General features: G+C 44.8%; 2 protein-coding genes across 2 annotated transcripts; both read right to left on the bottom strand.

The window, feature by feature from the left end:
- Positions 1–295: 295 nt before the first annotated feature.
- On the bottom strand, positions 296–6,319 carry LOC136058745 (lymphocyte antigen 6E). Its single transcript, XM_065752429.1, has 3 exons — positions 6,205–6,319; positions 2,159–2,278; positions 296–1,123 (listed from the first exon to the last, which is right to left on the bottom strand). Exons 1-3 carry the CDS (start codon positions 6,254–6,256, stop codon positions 915–917), a joined length of 381 nt encoding a protein of 126 aa, XP_065608501.1. The 5' UTR covers positions 6,257–6,319; the 3' UTR covers positions 296–914.
- An 8,933-nt stretch (positions 6,320–15,252) lies between these two features.
- Positions 15,253–21,986, bottom strand: LOC136058746 (lymphocyte antigen 6E-like). The gene is made up of 3 exons (XM_065752430.1): positions 21,891–21,986; positions 16,865–16,984; positions 15,253–16,211 (listed from the first exon to the last, which is right to left on the bottom strand). The coding sequence occupies exons 1-3, from the start codon at positions 21,940–21,942 to the stop codon at positions 16,003–16,005; spliced, it is 381 nt and encodes a 126-aa protein (XP_065608502.1). The 5' UTR covers positions 21,943–21,986; the 3' UTR covers positions 15,253–16,002.
- Between the last annotated feature and the right edge of the window lie 497 nt (positions 21,987–22,483).

The raw sequence follows: 22,483 nt of genomic DNA, 5'->3' as shown, positions 1-22,483 counted from the left end.
AATAGGGTTGATTCAGATCCCAATGGCTGGTATTTTTCACTAAAATGCACCTGGAAAAAGCGATGCTGAAGAGATGTGAAGCATGCTGGCCAAAAAGTATTTTATCAATGCTCTCAGAAAGAGGGACAGGGAGGAGGTGAACTCGCTGCTCAGAGGTGAACTGCTGAGATGGAGCACTCAAAAGACACTTGAGAGGGTAAGAAGCTCTCATGCTGCGCATAATATTTGAGTTTTCCTCAAGTGTTCCTAATCTCTCTGGTGGCAGCAACGAAACACACACAGTACACATCCCTGCTCAGGTTAACAACAGGAGCATGTTTATTCAGGTCTGGCACTTACAGAGCTCAGAGGGACAAGGTACACGTCATTTGTTTTCCAGAAAAAGTCAGCCCAAGATTGGAAGAAATTTATAAAAAGAGACTCTGGCTGCAGGGGCTGGGAATTTGTCTCCACTGGGGTCATGCGTTCCCCATGCCTGGTGGGACATGTTAGGGCATACTGGTATCAGGCACCTCCAGGGCCATCTGAATGCTTGAGTGAGCAGTGTCTGGGGACAATTGCTTCTTGTTGAGTCCCAGCCTTGTTTAAAGCAACCTTAAAAACTGGGGGCACAGGTTAAAAAAGCAGGAACCCTTCCAAAACGATCCACTGGGAAGTGCTAGAGTGCAGTGGGGTATATCCAAAGGAGGAAGAGAAGGGTTAGGCCCAGCCACTCAAGTCTCTGATACTGGAAGAGTGTAAAGTCTGGGAAACAATCACTGTTGGAGGCCTGCTGAGAAGTAGAAGATCTCCTTGTAGGCAGCAATAGAGAAGACATCAGCTAACGAGACCTGTGACGGCCAATGGAAGACAAGGCGCCATGTTGCAGAGGTGCAGAGGTCCCCAGGGCGCAGGGTCTTCCTTGGCCTTCCCCATCACTCACGAGCCCTGAGGACGTAGACAAAGCTGACCAGGATCCCCAAGGCCAGGACAGTATAGCTGGCTTTAATGCTGCTGGAGCCACTGATGTTGCAGAGGAAGGAGTCACAGCAGTAGACGGAGGCAGCTGCTATGCCAAGGTTAATCCCGGCACTGGGGCAAATGGGAGAGCAGCCTTTGGAGATGGACTGGCCAGACTTGCTGCCTGAATTTAGATTGGGAATAAAAGCAAGAGAGGAGATGAGTTTAAAACTTTTCAGCTTTCTGATCGTGTTTTGCAAAGGAAATAACAGTACTGAAAAGACAAGCAGCACAGAGGTTGTAGAGTTTCTCAGTAACCTACATCAGCCCTTGCACCTCAAGAAACACCCCCGCTGACTTTCCACACTACACAACACCTCTTCCAGGCAGCTGTCCAGAATTTGGAAATCTGGTGGGAAAAAAACTGAAAAATCCCACTCAAGCTTGATCCTGGGGCTCCTCAGGCGAGACAGGGAGAACCAGAGAGGGACTCAAGGGGCAAACACTGTGTTCTGAGCTTGGCACATATCACATTTACCAGTGAGCACAAGAAACAGGAAGACAATAGCAGGTGACAGGTTTAAAAAAGCTCCTGGCCTCTGTCTGTGCACGCACAATCCATCCACATTACGGGGTGCAAAAGCTGTGTTTGAAACACTCTTCCCTCCTGCACACTGGCAGTGGAGTGAAGTGAGGCAAGCCAGGGTGGGATGTGGGCTCTGCAATGCCACCAGAAGACCTGGTAGGGCAGCCTACTTTCCTAAGAGAGCCTTCAGATTTTTCCTGGTGCCTTTTCCCTTCTGTGAAAAGCACACGCATGGTGAAAGAATCTGCAAATTCCTAATCATGCTGCACTCAGAGAAGAAAGCAAAGGAAGGACTCAGAGATAACAACCCAAACAACAGCTAGCACAGGGCAAAGGCAAAAAAGGGTAACCCTAGAAATTTCTTGTGGAGGAAATCCTCTACCCATCCACTGGATTCATCAGCAACCTCCTCGCTCCACTTCTAAATTCCCTTCAGACTCCTAGCATGAGTGCATGCACATGGGCTTTAACGTGACTTGGTTTGGCAGCAAGTTCCTCATAAAACACTCCTGGGATGGTCCAACACTCAGCAGCCAAGCATCACTTTTTCCACTCTCCAACTAAATGAAATAAAACCTTGCACCTTCCTAGGTGATCCAGCTAAGAAGGGCATAAGGTACCAACACCACTCACCGATTCCCACTCCAACGTACGTGGTCACACAGTGGTTTTCATTGTCTGCACACTTGACAGGTGTCAGGCAGGCCCAGTTGGACGATGCATCGGAGCACGAAAAGCAGACGAGCGTGTGAGCTGAAAGAAAATGGCACATCTTAGTGAAGGGCTAGTGGGAAGATGTCCCTGCTGTGGCTCTTACCTCCAACACTCAGCACCCACTGCACCCAGCCACAGCCCATGTTTGCTGTCAATCTGTGACAGGTTTTTGTTCCCAAAACTTGGCCAACTAAAGGGTTCAAGCAGAAGGAATACACTTTAAGATCTTGGTTGGAGACTTTGGTTGGTTGGCCAACTAAAACCTCAATGTAAATGCAGGTCAGCCTGCTACTTTATGGTATTCTTCTATTTATACTAAAAGCAAGTCCATCACAACCTGAAACATGAAAACAAGCACAGGCTTGCAGGCTGGAGTCTGAAATTTGGACTTATTCACCTTTGCTGCAGTGGTCACTGATGGGAAATGTCCCGGGTGTGATGTGACTACAGGTTTAAGCTTTTCATGGCCTGCCTTTGGCAGCAGGGCACAAAGCTCAGGCTATGCTCAAGCTAACATATGGTAGAAATGATTTCCTTGCAAGAGTAAGCCCAACACTGCAGCATGATATGCAAAGACTTGCACTGCCTAGCTAAACAGGGAGTCATTGCACTATGACAGTAGCATTTGCAACTAACTCTTCTAATCTGGGGCAAAGGGTAGCAAATAAGCATGATTTCTTACATAGCAGACCCCCTAATGTGGTCTACCCCCTACACCAGAGGAATGGATTGCACTAGGCTAGCTCCCATCCAACATCCTCGAGGCCTGCCCATGTAAAAGGAAAGACTGGGAAATAGCACACAGTGGAGGAAAATGGTTGCAGAAACAGTCTAGACCAGTGACTCAGCACAGACATGTATTTTGCAGTGGACAGATGATCTTCTCTGTATTTTACATATAAGAACATCACATCCACTCAGCAATTGTTGACCTACATACACAGACAGAGCATGTCTGTTCCCAATGCTTGACAGGCTCTGATTTTGGAGCATTCAGACTGCAAACTCTTCCATGAGGCCCTGCCTCTCTCCTCCTTGTTTATAGGATGCAAAATGGAGGAGTGAAGGATTCAGGATGGGAGGAAGTGCAAAGCTGCCTTCTTCCTCCTTCTTATCCCTTTCATTCCCATGGCAAACAGATTATCCTAAGAAAGGGATACCAGAAAAGCCCTGGATGAGTTTGCTAAGGCTTCACAGTCCCTGCTGTGGTATATTTTGAAGAATAAATTGGAAAAATATTGATATCAGCTGTTCCACTCTGCAATGGGCCTGCATGACCTCTTGAGGTTCTTCTCAATCTTATTTATCTCAGAAAAATACAAAAAGCCCTATATAGGAAAATCGGGGAAAAAAATAACAACTGTGCTCAGAAGAATGATTTTTGAGCAGCAATGGCCAAAGTGGGGAAAAAAAATAAAACACAAACACAATAGCAAATCTCACGGAAACAGATCAAAGCAGGTTAGTGGGCGGGCTTGAATGTCACACTCTGGAGAAGAATCCAACACCACAACCCCCTAGCAACAATTTCCTGAACTGTCTCATAGAGCCTTCAACCATCACAATCAGTCTGCCAACGATCCTGGCAACAAAGTAGTGCTACTTGAGCATGCCAACAGGGCAGTCACAACCTATATGGAGCAGTCAGGATTACAGGGCCACCAGATGAGTCAAGGCCTCAGGGAAGATTCCGAAGTGGACCTTGCCTTTGAGTCTAGGGGAGGAAGAGGACTGAGAGGCAGGACTGAGTCAATCATTGCAGGGCCATCACTGACTGCCAATGTAATTTCCATGGATTGCCACTCTTCATTGACCAAAAGTCAGCCTGGGACATCCAAGGAAAGCCTGGCTCCCACTTCTTCCACTATCCCCAGTATATCCCTGCTCTCAAGTTTCAGGTGACTGTCCCAAACCTTTCTTCTTGCAACCACCATGACGGTAAACTGAGGCAAAGCGATTCATTCCATTTCATGGGAATCATCTGCAAGCAGGAATTAAGTGGATTATAGGCTTCCTGTGAACATTAAGGTAGCACGTACATTCCCATAAGTATTTGCTCATTATGCAGAACACACAAGTTGAGTGATGCAGTACTGTTCATTAAGCCTTAAAGATTACAGATACATACACATCAGAAATATTTGTATGTACAAATAAAAGCGCCTCTAGGCATTAAGTCCTCTGCCACTAAATCTATGTTCTTAACATTGTCCTGTCCACACCTTTTCCTTTGTCACATCTGTCTATTACCCTTTGTCTTAACATAGACTAAGTCCTTCCAGGATGCAGCATAGTTTAAGAGAGGAAATATTCACTCTTAATTAACCACTGCTGCTTTCTGCTTAGGCAAAACAGAATGAAATGACCGACTGCAGAGTTGAGAGCAAACAGGCTGCATACTTCAGACAAAAGGCACAAGAGGGGAGCAGAATTATTTTTACGCAGCTGGAGACAGAGCAAAGAGTTGGAGCTCAAGGCTAAAATAAAAAATCAGACTGAACAATGCAAAAGGAAAGCCTCGTTTTCATCAACTAGAAAAGGCAGTTTTCTTCAATGAGAAGAATTTATGTGTTTATTTGTTTGCTGCTTGGCTCCTTAGAGGAACAAAAGGCTTCCAAAGCAGAGCAGATCATTTGGTATAATTCTTCAGATAAGAAGTTGAATTCCTTCTTGCAAAGAGCAATGCAGGGACAACAAAAAAAGCCTTTAAAAGCCCGCTCCAAAGCTCAGCAGCACCAGTGAAAAATGCTGCTGCTTCGGCAGTTCTCCATTCATCCCTACGCCAAATGTTCTTTCCTAAGGGACAAGATTCTTACATACAGTACACCAGCTCTTTGGGGCACTTTGAACACTGAACAAAAAACTCCCTGGATGTGTTGGAAATGTTTGCAGATAAAACAAACTCACAGCAAACCCTTCTGCCTGGGTTTGAACCTAATCTTAAGTGGTTTTTTTGGAAAGGGCTGGGAGGGGGGGAAATGCATTAACTTCTTGCTGCCTGGGCCTGAGCACATGCTCACTGGCCTCTGATGGAGACCCAGCGCTTAAACTGCCTGTTGTTTCACGAATCCCAAGAGAAAGGTGATAAAAGAAGCGCAGAAAACTAGTTTATTCTCACTGGTGTCCTCGAGTGTTTCCTAACAAGAAGGTGAGATGACAAAAAATTCCCTCGGTTTGCTCTTTGTCTGGCTTTCTCCAAGCACTGCCATACAAAAACAACACTGTTTTTTGCATCACCCCATGGAGTTCGGCTAGGCGAAAATTGAATCATGGAGACTGCAGACCTACAACTTAGCCAACTTGCAGTTTCACACCCAGAAACATGAAGCACGTTGGCACCGGGTACAAGAGCAACTCCAAAACGTCCTCCACAGGGCCCCGTCCCTTGGTGGTGCCACCTCCCCACCCGCTGGCCATATCAGCCTGTCGTTAAGAACGCTGGGGAACAAGAGACAGAATCACAAGCAGTTCTCCCCACACTTTGCCCCATCTGCCATTACTGGGGCAGGGCTCCATCTCCCCTCCACCCTCCCTTCCTCCCTTCTCCTCGGTAGCATCTCAACTCATTTCAGCGCCGTTATCCCAACACGCTGCAGCGAAAGGGGGGAGCGGAGCCACCCCTGCTCTTTGTTCAAGCTGCAACTGGAGAAGCTCCAAAATGCAGACGTACGCAGCTGGAGGTGCACACCTATAATACAGGCACTGAAGTTCCAGCTGCAAGGGAAACACTGCTGAGAGGTCCCCCCCATCTCCCAAAACCTCCGCCAACCCCGTTCATGGCTCAGCCCTGTTTCCCCCACCTCTTTCATAACCCTCGCCCCTTCCCGCATGCCTACAACTTCCAGACCACCCCCTGCAAGACGCAGACCCTACCACTTCCCCCTAATTCGCCCCCAAAGCAGGGGCTGGAAAAAGCTTGGAGGACCTCGGGAAAAGGTGGTGATATCTGGAGGCTGATCTCTTACCTCTTTCCACGCACAGCACTGCAGCCAACACGGCGAGCAGAAACGCCTTCATGGTGCAGCAATGGGGCCAACGAGATGCGCAAAGAAGCGACGAGCGCGCAAGGCTGGCGGTAGGTCCGAGCGCTGGAGGCGGGAAAAGGCCACCGGCGCCGCCCAGCGGCCCGCCTCCGCACTCTGCACCGCCCTCCCCCTCCTCTCCCCTGGCTTCGCTAGTTTCGTTTCCCCGCTTCGTCGCTCCGGGGGCCTGGAGAGGGATGGGTGCTGAAGGGCGGTTTTGCGCGCGGGATGATCGGAGGTTGTGTGGGAGTAAAGCCAGCTGTCCCTTGGCCCCCTGCTTCCCTTCCCCCACTTCGGGGTTTTTTCCACCCCTATTTCACGTTCGCTCGATTTCCCTGGGGGAAGGGCATTCATGCGCAGGGCCCCTTACATGCAGGACCTCACTCGTGTAACTCTTCTCGTGAGCAACACTCTGCATTCACAGCTCTTTTCACCTACTGTATTTGTGATCCCAAAACACACATGTACATATTCCCTGCGTGCACGTGTGCACCTGATACATCCACTAACACCCTGCATGCAATGTGTGTGCAGCTCCCTCTGTGCATAGCCCCCTTCATGCCCGTATCCTCTGCATGCAGAAACCCATACATACGTGGGAAGATTCCTGGCATGTGTGGTGCCTTCTTTTCATGCATGTTGCATCCACAGCCCCATGCATACAAAAATAGATTAACAAGATGAACTTGATGGTCTTTTCCAACTTTGGTGATTCTATGATTTTATTATTCTAAGACCCAAGCAAATAAGCAACCAATTTTCTGACCTGTTTACTAGATCCCAAATGGGATTAGGAATAGAGAGTTGGAAATCTTGAAAGTACAAGGCCAAGCAGCAGAGACAGCATGGAACAGTGAGCTACCAGGCAGGACAGGTCTTCAGAGTATTGAGTTGTCCAATAAAAAGGGTTGCAGTTGTGACTCAGGTTCAGTAGGTCCCAGAGAAATAGCAAAGTCTTGCAGGAAATGAGCTGGATAGTGGCTGCTGAGGGAGGGAGACTGTGAAGTCTGCTGATGAAGGCAGTCTAGGAATGCAGGTTTGACAAACTCCGTGTGCTACAGCTGGGTTTAATTCTGCAGGAACAGCATTTTCTGGCAAATGAGTCTGAGTCTTGTTGGAAGAAATTCCAGCTCCTGACTTTTTCAGTGTGTGTTCAATCCTCTACTTTGAAACCAAATCTGTTCTCACAAGCTCCCCCTTCCCTCATTTCTTTTATGGCTCATTTTTATTTATCACTGTCAGTTATTCTAGCAGGAACTGAGTATGAGTGGTGTGTTTTTGTGGTGTAATGTCTTCCACTGAATTGGGCTGCTAGTGCTTTTTCTTTCTTTGGTTTCCAACTCAGATGCACAAAACCTGTCAAGTTTCAGCTTTGCAATAGCCTGAATATAATTCAGTTGTTCTGTGCACCATCGTTCTCATGAACTTGCAAGATGGCTGTGTCAGAGTGCCCAACAGACAAGTTCATGCGTTATTTGTAAGAGTCAGGCTGACTTTTTATAGTCCGTATGTGAGCAATCTCATGGCATGTCTGGTTATCAGGAAAGTACAGCATGTTGTTTCATCCCTCCTATCCCTTTGGTGCATTGTATGCTCCACCCATCCCCAGCAGACACATACAAACACCTACAGCTCTCTGGTTTCCCCACCCCCACAAATTTAACATTAGCAGTTCCACCTCTTAGTGGAAAGAATTATTTCTTCTGCTAGGAAGGAATAAATAGGATCTCAGAGTGACAGGACACAGTTCAGGGTGGGATGTGATGTCATCCCAGTAATATTGTAATGACTGGGTAGGGACAGCAATAATTGCAGGATGCTACAAGTAGAACAGGTGGACAGAATGCCTAGGGATCATTTTTTCCATGGTATGGAAAAAGCACCAGGTAAAGAAACTCTTCTAAAAGCAAACTGGTCATGCCCACATCTCCCATACCACAGCCTTGGTAAGGAGGCTGGCAAAGCAATGTACAGCCAAACACTGCTGAATGATCCAGCCTCGTAGGTTTGGGGCTTGTTGAATGACTTTGCTGAAGTGTAGATATCATATTGCAAATGCAAGGTGGAAAAATATATCCTCAGAGGCAGTAAGAAAGTCAGAAGGGATAAAATCCAGCAGCAGGAATGTGATCTGTGCTGGGAAAAAGTGGATTCAGGTAAAGAGATATGCTCAAGTTAATCCTTTTACTTTGGGAGGTAAAAGGAAGCAGCTGGAACTGAAAGCAAATTAATGCAAGAGTTACGTATTACATGGCTTTCTGTGTGCTGGGGAGAAATGGCTAGTTGAAAATAAGGAAATGAAGATAATGGCAGTTCCCTTCACGGGTCAAGAGAGCGTGTTAGTGGAGATCAGTGCAGCAATTAAAACTGGAATTACTAGGTATGCAAGACTTTAGGGCTGAACTGGCACTTTGGGAGTTTGAAACGTGGGACTGCTGAAAGCTTGCTCAGCATTTACGTAACCAGGTGTCTGTATCTCCTCTGTTTCAAGGCTTGGGGAGAATGCCTGACTCTGGCCAGGGTTATTTCTCTGAGGAACCTATACCCCAGTGGTATAGAAACAAATTATGTGTTTCTTCTGCTGGTGGAGCAGAATATCTTCCCAGAGCAAATCTGCTAAAACCACTTTGCAAAGATGACACAAGAAGAGTACGGAGTCCTTTCTAGTCCTTTCTTTTCATTAGCTACAACATTCTCTGGAAAAGAGAAGTGTTCTGCTGAGGAGGATAGGAAGTCTAACCTTGGAAGATGCTGTCCCACTTGCCAAGACCATCTCAGTGTAAAACACAGAATACCTATTTTCTCCAACCTTGTGTTCAGCTTTCTCCTCCTGAAGCCCCTTTGGGCGCTTCAGGATCAGAGTTGCCAGCAGATCTTCAGGCATGTTCCTCACAGGCAGCTCCAGACACAGGTTTTTTCATTGGCAGTCCAATCCACAGATGTTTCTTTGGACTTTCTTGCTTTCTATGGTGCCAAAATGCTCACTTACTCTCCACCACCTTGATGACACGTTCTTTGCTGCAGCCCATGGGGACAAACCCAAAATAACTGGTGTTCCTGAATATGTGAGTGCACAGTCTTTGGGCTGCAGTATACTAAAACAGGTCCTTTGTCTGATCAGTCCAAGAGGAAGTCAGGAGCATGCAGTCATAGTCAGGCTGCCAGATTTATGAACTTCTGTTTGTAGTTGATGTCAACATGTCAGATTTCCCTCTTTCCCAGAACCGTTAAGGTGAAAGTAGTTCACTGACTGCTGCATGTCCAATTGGTATCTGCAGCAGCATTCTTACTAATTCTATTCTGTATGACTCACACTCTGTCTTGCTTGTTTATTCTAGGCTTTTTGAACAGTGAAGCTTTAAGCAGAGGTCATTACTCAAGCATAAAGTTGCATTCTGATTGTTGCTATTGAAGTGTGCTGGAGGATATGTCCCCGTCTAGAACAACCAGAATACCTCCAAAGAAAGGTTGCTCTAGAATGATGCCCTCCAGTATTATAAACCAGCTCCTCTACCCAAACCTGACCCTTTTGTCCTTGTCTGGACTATGTGGTTGGTGTGCATATCTCCAGCCTTGTCCCGAGTGAACCTTGAAGCCATGCTGTCATTACTTTATCTCAAGTTTTGTTTTTGGCCTCATCTTCTATATGTCCATTGGACTTAAGTTGTGGCCTTTTCTCCAGCTCTGTCTGCTGGTTGATCCTATACTTGTATATCAGGTATCCCATCTTCAATCATTATCTCCTTTTCCTGCCTGAAATTTGGAGACATGTTGTAGCTTTGTTTCCATTCCTGGTCTCTTCTGAACTGTAGTGAGATTCTGAAACCTCCTGCAAAGGTTTCTGTGCTTGGGGACTTCTCTACAAGTGCAGGGCATTAAAAGCCTGGTCATTTGGGGAAGAGAAGAAGCATTCCAGTCCTCTCCCATCTCTTCCATCAAAAATGTGTCATAGTGAAGCTGTAGGCAAGGTGCTGGATTTCTGAAGTTTTGTAGTAGAAATACTAAGTTCAGTATGGGTAAAATACAATTGGATGTATGTCCATGTGTGTGAAAGCACCTAAAAGAAACAGAAACACAAGGGTTAAGAGGAAAGGCATGTGTTTATTGCTCTATCCTATTCTGTATTAGATTGCTTTCAAACAAAGCAGAACAACAAACTGACCTTAAGTAAGAGAATGGAGATATGTTGGGAGCAATAAAATACCCAGATAAGCAAAGCAAAACAACTGGAAAGTTCAGTATTTTTGAGTTAAAAGAGACAAAATAAAAGGAAAAATGAGCCAAGATAGCTTCTTTCCTTTTAAAGACTATAAGAGGCAAATCCAAAATCAGCTTGTTGTGCTCTGCCAAATGCCTTAGAAGTATGGTGAGGACTGCATAGCTGTCATTTCTTGTTTAAGTGTGCCATGGAATTGACACTGGCCAGATCACCTGGCTAGTGTCACACGTGCTGGTGCTTGTGAGAAAGTCAATTGATTAAATCTGTAAAAATAAGTTTGAGAGGGCAAAATCGACCTGCCTTAAAATTTTGTATGATAATATTGCTTTCTTCTCCCAGAAGATTTGTCTCCCAGAGTTTCGTTACACTCATTTCCTCTAGACTTCAGAAAGAGAGTTTCTTGTTCCCAAAAGCAGTGTCTGCAGGTTATATAATTTCTGATTACATCTTATGCTGGAGCAGGCCCTGGAGCCAGGGATAGGTCCCAGATGAGCTATTGTGAGCACCAGGCACAGAGCCAGTGCTTGCTTCCTGGTTCTCCTCCACCAACACTGAACTTCTTGTCATGTGTGATGAAATCTGTCATGTATGATGAACTTCATAGTGCATGATGACAGTGCTTTGCATGGTGTTTAGGGGCTTACCTGGGTGACAAATCAGCTGAAAAAAGAGAAATTCCTATCTCATTCATATTATACAGAGCTGTGTCAGCATGTCTAGTGCTTGTACTCGTGTTGCTGGGAACCATGGAGGTATTCTGAAGTTGAATACCCTTTGGGTTGATCTTCCTATATGATGTCAGTGGAAGGAGCTTTTTTGGGGTCACATTTGGTGCCAGACATTGTTCTATGAAGTAAAGTCTAGCCTGAATAGCAAAACACAGTTATGCTGTAATGAAAAAAAAATCATAGAATCATAGAATCACCAAGGTTGGAAAAGACCTCCAAGATCATCCAGTCCAACCATCCACCTACCAGTATTTTCCCAGTAAACCATGTCCCTTAGCACAACATCTAAACATTCTAGGGAAGGGAAGGGAAGGGAAGGGAAGGGAAGGGAAGGGAAGGGAAGGGAAGGGAAGGGAAGGGAAGGGAAGGGAAGGGAAGGGAAGGGAAGGGAAGGGAAGGGAAGGGAAGGGAAGGGAAGGGAAGGGAAGGGAAGGGGAGGGGAGGGGAGGGGAGGGGAGGGGAGGGGAGGGGAGGGGAGGGGAGGGGAGGGGAGGGGAGGGGAGGGGAGGGGAGGGGAGGGGAGGGGAGGGGAGGGGAGGGGAGGGGAGGGGAGGGGAGGGGAGGGGAGGGGAGGGGAGGGGAGGGGAGGGGAGGGGAGGGGAGGGGAGGGGAGGGGAGGGGAGGGGAGGGGAGGGGAGGGGAGGGGAGGGGAGGGGAGGGGAGGGGAGGGGAGGGGAGGGGAGGGGAGGGGAGGGGAGGGGAGGGGAGGGGAGGGGAGGGGAGGGGAGGGGAGGGGAGGGGAGGGGAGGGGAGGGGAGGGGAGGGGAGGGGAGGGAGAATATGCTAGTGAGATGCTGAGGACATTATTTCTATCATGCATCTGGATTATGATGCTCTAGCTGCTGATGCTGGAGGCAGTTCTCCCAGCAGTCAGCTGCAGCTCTTCATCCCTGAGATGCTAGGATCCTTTCTGATCCTATCTAAAAGCTCCTTTGTGGCCATGTGAACCAACCCTTAAACAAAAAGTGGAGAGAATGCAGCAGCTCAAGCTTTCCCACTGGGGAAGAGACTGGAAGGATCTCATCCCATCAAACTCCAGTTTACACTTCCCAGTGTGAAGTGTGCAACTTTTCAATAGACGCAAGGCCTCTTTTTTGTTCTATTTCCCTCTCAAATATGACAGATGTTAAATGCATGATCTGACACCCTCTGCAACTTCTTTTTTTTGCCAAATGCCTAGAAGGGGCATTTCCTCATCCTGTATTTGTGCAAATGATATGTCCACAGTAATAGTAGAGCTCTGTGCTTGTCCTGTGCAGATTTCATTCTCTTTCTCACATTCTCCCAGTGTGTCACCTGCAAGCTCAATCTATTTATTCCCTAGTCCATCTTTCAAACTGGTATTAAAATATTGCATCATACCAGAACCATGGCAAGATGCAGAGGATCCTGTTTAATACATCCTTTTGGTTTGACATCAAGCCACTAACAGTTACTTGCTTGTGAACTAGCTTCCTTATGAGGCTGTCATGTGCTATGGTGACAAAAGCTGTATTAACACTAAAATATGTGATAAGTACCACTAAGTACATTATCTACAGATTTTGCCACTTTGTCACAGGTGGGAATAACACCCATCTGTCAGAAAATTCTTGCTATTCATTCCCATCTCCATGATAGCCCCTACACCATTACAAGTTGTATGACATTTTATTTCTGTTTTCCTTCCAAGACTGAAGCCTGGGCTGACTACTCTGTATTTCGCCAGAGTTTCCCCATCCCCTTTATAACAATGGACACTGCATTTGGGAAATCCCCTGATTGTCATCCTGAAGAAACAGAAACAGGTGAAACAAGCTTGGTAGCTGTGATGCCCAAGATTTCTTTTCCTCTATGCTTAGTCACCACTTAGTTTGCTTAATACCCCTTACCAATGTGCATATGGAAAAAGCCACCTTTTCTTGTGGCCTGCTTCATTTAAATGTTCTTGGTTTTGATGTGTTAGTTGGCACATTAACTAGCATGTACTAGGTGTGGTTGCTGTCTCTGGTTGCCTTCCCATTGTATCTACTGCAATCTGGATGCAAAGCACATCTCCCAGTTCTGGGTATGGAACTCAAAGTTGTGAGACTGCAGAACAGGAGCACCTCTAAGCATCATCTTCCAGAACAGATCCTTGTGCTAAAGGAGCATCCCTAAGCATCGTCTGGATGTCTGCTGCCAACAAATGCAGTTAATCCTGGAGATCACCAGTAACATGATCTTGGATATGGCCATGCACTTTAGCTTCATTGGAAAAGGCAAATACAATATTTTCCTGGATTAAGAGGTAATTTGTCAGTCTGTGCCCAAATTCCTGCACCATAGGAACCCATACCTTTGACCTACACCTTTCTCCAGCCCAGGAAAAGCAGTTACCAGACTGGTGATGATCTGGGACCTTAGCCAGACAACATATAACATCTCTCCACCTGTCAAAATCCTTCCAAATAGCAGCACAGCACTCTGGAGCATCAGCCACTCCTCCCAGTTTTGTATCAGCAAACTTGCATTGGAAGCTTCACTATCAAATCATTGATAAATGACTTAAGCAATACTGGAACCAGTATTGACCCCTGGGGATACTGCTAACTACAGGCCTCCAAAAGACTCTATGCCACTGAGCACAACCCTCTGAGACCTGCCATTCTCAGTTCACCTCAGCATCCACTCATCAAGCCCACACTTCCTGAGCTTGACTATGAGGAATAATGGGAAACTGTAGAAAGTCTTGCTGAAGTCCCAGTAGACAATATCCACTGCTCTCCCTTCATCCAGCCTGTTGTCCCATCACAAAAAGCAGTAGGTTAGTGTAGCATATTGCCTTGGTGAATCCTTCTTGTCTTCCACATACTTAGAGATAGCCTCCTGGATAAGCTGTCTCACTACTTTCCCAGGGACTGAGGTGAAGTTGACTTACCTGTGGTTCCCTGGATCTTCCTTGCCCTTGTTGAAGACTGGGATGATATTTGTTTTCTTCCAGTCTTCAGTCACCTCTCCTGATTGCCAGGACCTCAATTTCTTGCCCATGGAGATACATCATACTTTAGGCTAGAGGATGTGATCCTTCAATACTAGCCTTGGATCTCTTCCTTCTAGGGCCTTTTCTCATAGGATTCATTCAAGGAGGTCCCTGAAGAGGTCAAAGTTGGCTCTCCTGAAGTCTACTTTTGCAGTCCTACTTATTACCCTGCTTCCTCCTCAATGAATACAGAACTGTAAAGGCCTCATCTACTTCCTCCCCCTGATAGGCATCCTGTAGCAAACATCCACAACAGTGTCACCTTAGTGTGTACTTTAATCCAGCACTTGAAGGAGTTATACCCACTTCAGCCTTGAGTTGCTATCTGGGTGCTCTCTATAACTCTCCTATTCCCCCATCTTTCCTACTTTAAATAATCCCTCACCAAGTTGGCCAGACTGGCAAGGATGCATGTGCCCCACTTTGTGAGGTTGATTCCATTTATTCCAATGAATTGTCGATCTTACTGAGTCCTGTGGTTAGAGAAACCAAGACCCTGTTGCCATCACCAGTAATGCATCCTTCCAAATTTGCAGCCAAAAATATGCTGACTTTCAAGACAATGCCTTAGACAAATTAAAGATCTCATTTAGCCGCCAAATAAAGCATCTCATTAAAAAAAAAAAAAAAAAAAAGGAACAACCACAAAACAAAGGCCTTGAATTGTTAGGATGAGTCCTGGTGTCAGAACACAGCTGAGCAAGTGTTGCTGCCAACTTTTCTCTTTTTTATTTTTGCTCCAGAGAAATGAGCTTGCAGCAGGGGTTATGACCAGGAAGCTCTGGGCTATTTATGTTAGTCTTAAGCTGCCTGCTCCTCTTCTCTGTAGGCATCCCCAGGCCTCATACAGAGCTTTTCTGCCTCCCTTCAGCTGCAGCTCTTGCTGGGAGAGGAGGGAGCAGAGAGCCTGGAATGTAAAACCCAACAAATCCCAGCACAATCAATCATTTCTATGCCATGGTTTTCTTTCAACTATCTCACAGTCTCTAAATGACTGAGTTTGGTGATAGCACAACAGTTGGGTTGTGTTGGCTCTGAAAAAAAAAAAAAAAGGGAAATAGATATGGAGACATTTTCTTGTCCAGCTGGACCAGATCCATGAGAAGACAGTATACCAAACCCTTTCCTTCTCCCGCCCATCTCCCCAGTACCAGACATTGCATATCCTCTCTGGGTCACATGTGTTCATCTTTGCCTTTTCTTCAAATTCAGTTGACACATCAGAGCTGAGAGATGAAGAGTGCTCATCATACACTTCCAAGTGCAAACAGCTATGGGAGCCAGAAATTGCTGCCGATTGAGGCTGGAGAAATTTCCAAAATATTGCCAGAAATAAACTTTACTTCTTATTTCTTGTTTATAAACTGATGTGTGATAACCAACTTACTGTGACCAGAAAAAGATACTGAGCTTCTCCACTGCATTGACATAGCTATAGAAATATTACCTGTGTTTCTGGCAGGGTGGATTGTGATTCCACACAGCTTTAAGAAACTCAAAGTGAGAGAAATATGTCTTCAAGAATCTCTTCAAAGTTGTAACGATTTGAAGCCTGAACATGTCAAAAGGGTCTTTTATGTGTTTTCTTAGATGACGTGACTGTCTGAAGACACTTCAGATTCAAGTAGACTTAGGAAATCAATGGGAGTTCAGCATCTAACTTACTGAGATCATTGAAAATCCCAGGTAAAGCTCATCTGCAAGTCATGAGCTCTTGAGAGCAGTAATTATCCCAGTGCAAGATACTTTTATTTCAGACAATAATGACAACACAAGGAGCTTTTCCTAACCCATCACCGTCCACAGGCAAAAATGTAAGTGATACTAGCTAGGACACCCAGGAACACTCCATAGCTGCCTTGCTTGCTGCTGCCTCCATTCACATTGCACAATGGTTTCTCACAGCATGAAACATTCCGGTAGGTTTGGTTTTGTTGCTGACTTCTTGTTGGACATATTGGAGAACACATCTTAGAGATGATATACTTAGGCTTGTCAAGGTCTAATGTGGAAGAGAAGGGAAAAAAAAAGAATAAAATGCAAGGATTATTGATATAATGTTTTCCTAGCTAAATCTGCACTGGTTATCATTATTTTAAAAATAAAAAATAAAATAAGAGGCTAGGGAGTAGTCCCCAAGGCAAATAGGTCCTCTCAGGACTAGCAGCAGTCTGGCCATATCAATACTGCTGCAATGTGGTGCTGGTCTTCTCTGAGTTCCAAGTTATATCTGTCTCTAAAGTGAAATTAGCATAGAATGATACAGTCATCTGAGTTGGAAGGAACCTTTAAATGTCATCTGGTCCAACTCCCCTGCAATAAACAGGGACACCTGCAGCCAGATCAAAGCCTGGTCCAGTCTGACCTTAAAAAGTCTGGGCAGAGTAGTCTTATGTGTATCAGTCTAAGATAGACAATAAATAAGACATTTTAACCAGAATTATGGTTTAACTGCTGTTGCTGTACATGGTGTCAGCATTTCGCCAACTCTTGGTTAACAGTATCAAGCGACAATGCAGTGTTTGCAACAGAGAGCAGCAGGGTTTCCTAACAATTGGTGATTGGGGCTATTGTTTTCATATGCGGCTGTGACTAGCATGAATTCATAGGTCTCCTTTTCCTACAGCACAAATAAAGAGTTGTTCAGTAACTTACTTGTTCCAACATTGTCACGAACAGTCACACAATATTTGTCTTCCTTTGCACACATGGAAATGGTTAAACAGTCCTTGTTGGACTCCTGTTCTTGGCACACATAGCACATAAACGGATAAACTGGGAGGGGAAAGGAGCACATTTTGTAGTTTAAGAACTCCAATACCTGCAATGGAAGTATCTACATTTTTCCTAGTTATATCCTGACAAAATCTTGTGTGTGAATGACCAGTGACTAACTTTATCCCTTGACCTGTGGCAGCAATGTTAAATCCCTCTCTGTCTCACATGTCTCAGACTGAGAAGTATTATCGATTTGCTTGCAATCTCTGGTAGTGGTAGATGTGAGTGGAATTTGAGGATTTGGGGGACTTTTATGATGGAGATTATTGTGGAGCAATAGCTTCTCTGTTCTGAGAGCTTCTTCAGGTGGATTGTCAGTGACTGCTCATTTGCTTCTCCCTAAGAGTTTGCGCTGGAAAACTTGAGGATACCTGAGTCCTGAAGTATTTTGAGGAGACAAACATTGCCTAGTGTTCTACTTTTCTTTTAACTGTCTTGGAGGGTATTGTCACATATCTTTTCTTGGGGTCAAACACCACTAACTGAGCTGGCCTAACCCCAGTTGTAGGGAGCCTGGGGAGAGCAGTTAGATTCTGTGTTGAACTTCTGCATACTACTGTAAGATAGACAGCAAATGGGAAGTCTTAACCGAAAGAATGGTTTAACTGGGAAATGCTGAGTTAGTGGTATACGTCTGAAATACAAATATAGAGGATGACCAGCAGTACAGACAGATAACAATGAGTTGTCCTGTCTACCAAGGATGTTTGTGCTTGCCGAGAGATGCAGAAGGCTGTAAGGTAAAAATGAAAGCCTATGGAACATGATGATAATAGGAGAGAAAAAAAAAAACAGAATCACAGTATGCATGAGAAACCAGATCCTAGCTCAACAGATTAACTGATTCAGAGACTTGGTTGTGGTGAGCTTTCAAAATCACCAAGAGTAAAATCTGTGTGTGTAGGAGAGGGGATTTGTTTATTTAAAAATACAGATTTTTTTGGAAAGTGAATCAACACAAAATGCTTGCCAAGCACCTGGTAAATGCGAGGACTCTATCAGTACAGAAAGGGCAGAAAGGAACTAGAGGACATGTTTCTGTGAGTGTGGTTTTGCCTGATAAGAAGTTGGCTACAAAGAAGTACAAGGGCAATGTAGTTCAGAGAAACTATTAAATTAGAAGTTCTTGAAGATCATGTGGCTGTTACGTGAAGTCCTCAGTGACTGGAAAAAGGGAAATGTCATTCCTATTTATAAGGGAGGAGCGTGGACCCGGAGAACTATTGGCCAGGGAGTCTCATCTCTGTGTCTGGGAAGCTTGTGAAACAAATACTCCTGGAAGAGATGTTAGGGCACATGGGGGACGAGCACATGATCTTTGACAGCCAGCATGGCTTCACCAAGGCAAGTTCTATGATGGAGTGATGGCATCAGTGGACAAAGGAAGGGAAACTGATATAATTTACTGGATCTCATGCAAAGCCTTTGACATGGTCCTATGCCATATCTTTGTCTCTAAATTTAAGAAATATAGGTTTGAAGAGTGGACTTATCATTGGATAGTCACAGCCAGAAGATTGCTGTCAATGGCTCTGTGCCCAGGTGGAGGTCAGTGATGCATGCTATCCCCCAGCAGTCTGTCTTGGGACTGATACTCTTTAACATCTTTATGACATAAATGATGGGATTGGATACACCCTCAGCAAGTCTACAGATGATACCAGGCTGAGTGGTGCAGCTGTGTCAATGGTTTATGATCCGGTTCTGCTCAGTTCCCTGAGTAATGAGGTGGGAGGATCCACGCCCCAGGAAAGAGGGAAAGGGAAAGAGAGGAAAAGATAGGGAGATGGGCCTCAAACAAAACAGCAGCAACAATCTGAGGAGGAAAGTTAATTTACTAAATACAATATCAGAATGCAAGATAATACAATATAATACAGTGTAATTGGAACTGAAGCTAATAAATCAAATAAAATGAAAGAATTTCTAAAAATTAAAGGCCTTACTCTAGTGTTGAAGGAAGATAGCTAGGAAGTACATGCACTGCTAAGATGAACAGAAAGGGAAAAAGGGTTGTCTTGTGACATGTGAACAGTTTTATCTTTCCCTCTGAATGGAAAATGGAAACAGAACAGAGAACAGTCCTCTGGGTTATGTAGTTCTTCTCTTCTGAGACAGGTATACCCAGAACTATGGACAGTCCACAGAACTGGAGCATCTTTAACTCCCAGTGTACTACATGATGTTATGATGTGGAATACTGATAAAAAAAAATCATAAAACTAGGACAAGTTGATACAGCAGAAGGAAGGGATGCCACCCAGAAGGGCCTTGAATAAATCATAAGATGGGCTCTTATAAACATAATGTGGTTCAAGAAAGCCAAGTGCAAGCTGTTGCACTTGTGTCGTGACAGTCCCACGTATGCATACAGACTGGGAGAAGAAGTCCTTGAGAGCAGTCCCCCTAGTCTTGGAGTCTTGGTGGATGAAAACCTGGACATGAGCCATGTCTGTGTGCTTGTGGTCCAGAAGACCAACTGTATCCTGGGCTGCATCAAAAGATGTGGATGGTCCATCCCTGGAGACATTCAAGGCCAGACTGGATGGGGTGAAACCTGATCTAGTGTTTAATCTAGCAGTTGGCAACCCTTTCTCCAGCAAAGGGGTTGGAACTTGATAATCTTTGAAGTCCCTTCTAACCCAAGCTATTTTATGATTCTATGAGAAAGGGAAAGGAAGGGAAGGGAAGGGAAGGGAAGGGAAGGGAAGGGAAGGGAAGGGAAGGGAAGGGAAGGGAAGGGAAGGGAAGGGAAGGGAAGGGAAGGGAAGGGAAGGGAAGGGAAGGGAAGGGAAGGGAAGGGAAGGGAAGGGAAGGGAAGGGAAGGGAAGGGAAGGGAAGGGAAGGGAAGGGAAGGGAAGGGAAGGGAAGGGAAGGGAAGGGAAGGGAAGGGAAGGGAAGGGAAGGGAAGGGAAGGGAAGGGAAGGGAAGGGAAGGGAAGGGAAGGGAAGGGAAGGGAAAGAAAATAGCTGCAAATGTACTGTAAGAAAAGTTCTAGGTGATTTTGATTCATGGATGTAACAAAAGGATGAAAAAAATAATGTATGCAGTTCAATAAAGAAAAGTATGTTGCACTAAGATAAAGATTGACCCCATAAATGTAGGATGAAAGACAGGTTATGTTACAATTAGGAATGGTAGTGTAAACAGTGGAAACAAACAGTGTCACAGAACAGCAATGAAAGCAAACATCACTCAAAGGAACACGGGCAGCAATGTCATGTGGAAGGTATGCAAGGTGGCCTTTCCACTCTGTTGAGACCTCAGCTGAAACACTGACGTCCAAATCTGCATGTGGCACTTCAAAAAATATTCAAAGAACTTGGACAAAGACCAGGGGAGAGGGAAGAGAAGTGGTCAGAAATCTTGAAAATACAGCCTTGCAGAAAATGTTTGAAGCATTTAACTTTCTTAATCAAAGCAAGATAGCACTGAGGAAAGACACAGTAAACCACTTCAAGGAAGAAAAAAGATACTGCATAGAAGGTAATAAACTCCCTGTGGTGAAAACAGAGAACTACATGAAAAGAGGTGCTCATTAGATATTTAGATTAGCTCACTGAAGGAAGTAGTGTCTGAGCAGTTCCAGGCTTTTTTATCTTCTTTTCTGTAAACATTCAAAGGTTCTTCTGATGAACATCTGCCTGATCTGGCCTAGCATTGGAGCAGGGAAAAGAATCTTGACTTTTTAAGATTTTTTCTGGTCATAATGTTCTATACCGGTGAGATCGTGGAAACAAATAAAACAGACCATGTTTGCTGGGCTGTGAGACCAAGGGTTTTGAACAAAATTTAACATAGGAGTGGGATGGAACCCCAGATATATGAGAAGAATGAAATAATGGTTGTGTCCTAGATTGCCTTTGTCTCTATTAGAATGGAAAGTTGTGATCTTTTGATCTTGAGTGTAGAAGTCTTGTGTTAGAATATTACTAGCTTTCTCTGATCTAGACTGGTCTACAGAAATATGCTGTGTAAAAGGCTGTCCTAACATCCATTTGCAAGCTAATATCAACATAGAACATCACCATCCCACTAGAGCAATGAAGTATGCCAATGAAATGTGTTCTGCCAGAGTCTTGAATCTCACATCACTCAGGATTGGGCATAAAGTCATTTTTTTCTACCCCTTTCCCCACCCCAAAACCGACCAAAACTTCTAGGCATGCTGCAGAACCATCTGTCCAAAATAACGTGGGCGTAAAGGTTTAATACAGCAGAGAGCAAGAATTAATTAAATGCCTCTTTCTCAACCCCTGCTAGATATGTATCATGGTTTCTGGGAAACCATCAGGCGTGGGGAGATATTGGCAATCTGATCATTATTCCTACGTGCCAGTATCAAAGCAGCAATACGCATGGTTCAGTCTGAGAAGGAAGACTCACATTTAGAATACTTCAGGCTTCCTTTCAGGAGAAATATGCCTTTAACACTGAATATGCATGGAAAAGTTCTTGCACCTATGACTCTGATTTCACCTATAAAAAAACTCACTGCTGCATTTCCTAGGGAACATAACATGTGACAAAACACATGGCTCCGTACAATGAGGGAAGTCGCACTATGGAAAAGAATGTAAAATATTTAAAACCAATATGAATAAAAAATACACTTTCTTCTATCTTCTGGCACTTTCAACTTGCATTGCTGAGAAGTATCTTGTACACCATTGTATGAATATAATCCAGCACCCAGTGCAACACAGGGCTATATCACTCGGTACTGCCTGCTGGAAAGAATTACTTTATCAGGATCTTATTTCTGAAGCAAATAGAGAGCTCATTGTTAATCAAGGTATATTTGGAAGCTGACAGTTGCATGGCAGTGGCATTGCAATACTGCAAAGCTGATGATAGCTCCCTAAATTCTGTCTTCTTGTTGGTTACAGCATTAGAGGCTCACCTTGCTCCACACACAGGACAGCAACCAGCAAGATAACAGGAGTAGTCCTCATCTCCACCAGATCCTCTCAGCTGAACTGGCAAGGTGTTTGGAGGACAGGTTTTATACCTTTTGAATGGAAGCCGTTTTACAGGTTCCAGTCATGAAATCAACCAAAGGGTGTGTAATGTGCATGTGGGAGTTCTCCATGCTGGAGCCCATGGAGGAGGATAGCACCTTGGGGAAAAGTCCCTTTAGCACCTGGTTTATTGCTCCTCCAGTCTTATGAGTAATGGGAAATGGGAGCTGTCTCTTCTCTCTTTGATTGCCTTTATTTCCTCCTATCTTTCCACAGAAGCAGCAACTGCACTGATGAAATAGCGGAGCCTGCAGGCAGAGGGAAACATTCTTGGCAGTGCATTTTTGTATTTTGCATTTTGTAATCCCTTTTCCAGGGCTCATACCATTGTCTTAATTATTACACAGAAACAGAAGGCCAGACTCACAACACACCTACACTGTTATAGCTCTAATAAAGTCAATTTTACAGTAAATGAAGTTAGATAATGGTTATTCACACAAAACATTTTTCTCAAATTTTTGCGTCAGCCTTC

Source organism: Cyrtonyx montezumae, unplaced genomic scaffold (assembly GCF_038088225.1).
Source record: "Cyrtonyx montezumae isolate F1298 unplaced genomic scaffold, pur_monq_1.0 scaffold_8, whole genome shotgun sequence".
NCBI lineage: Eukaryota > Metazoa > Chordata > Aves > Galliformes > Odontophoridae > Cyrtonyx > Cyrtonyx montezumae.
The sequence above is the reverse complement of the archived record's forward strand: the minus strand, read 5'-3'. Positions and strand labels throughout refer to the sequence as shown.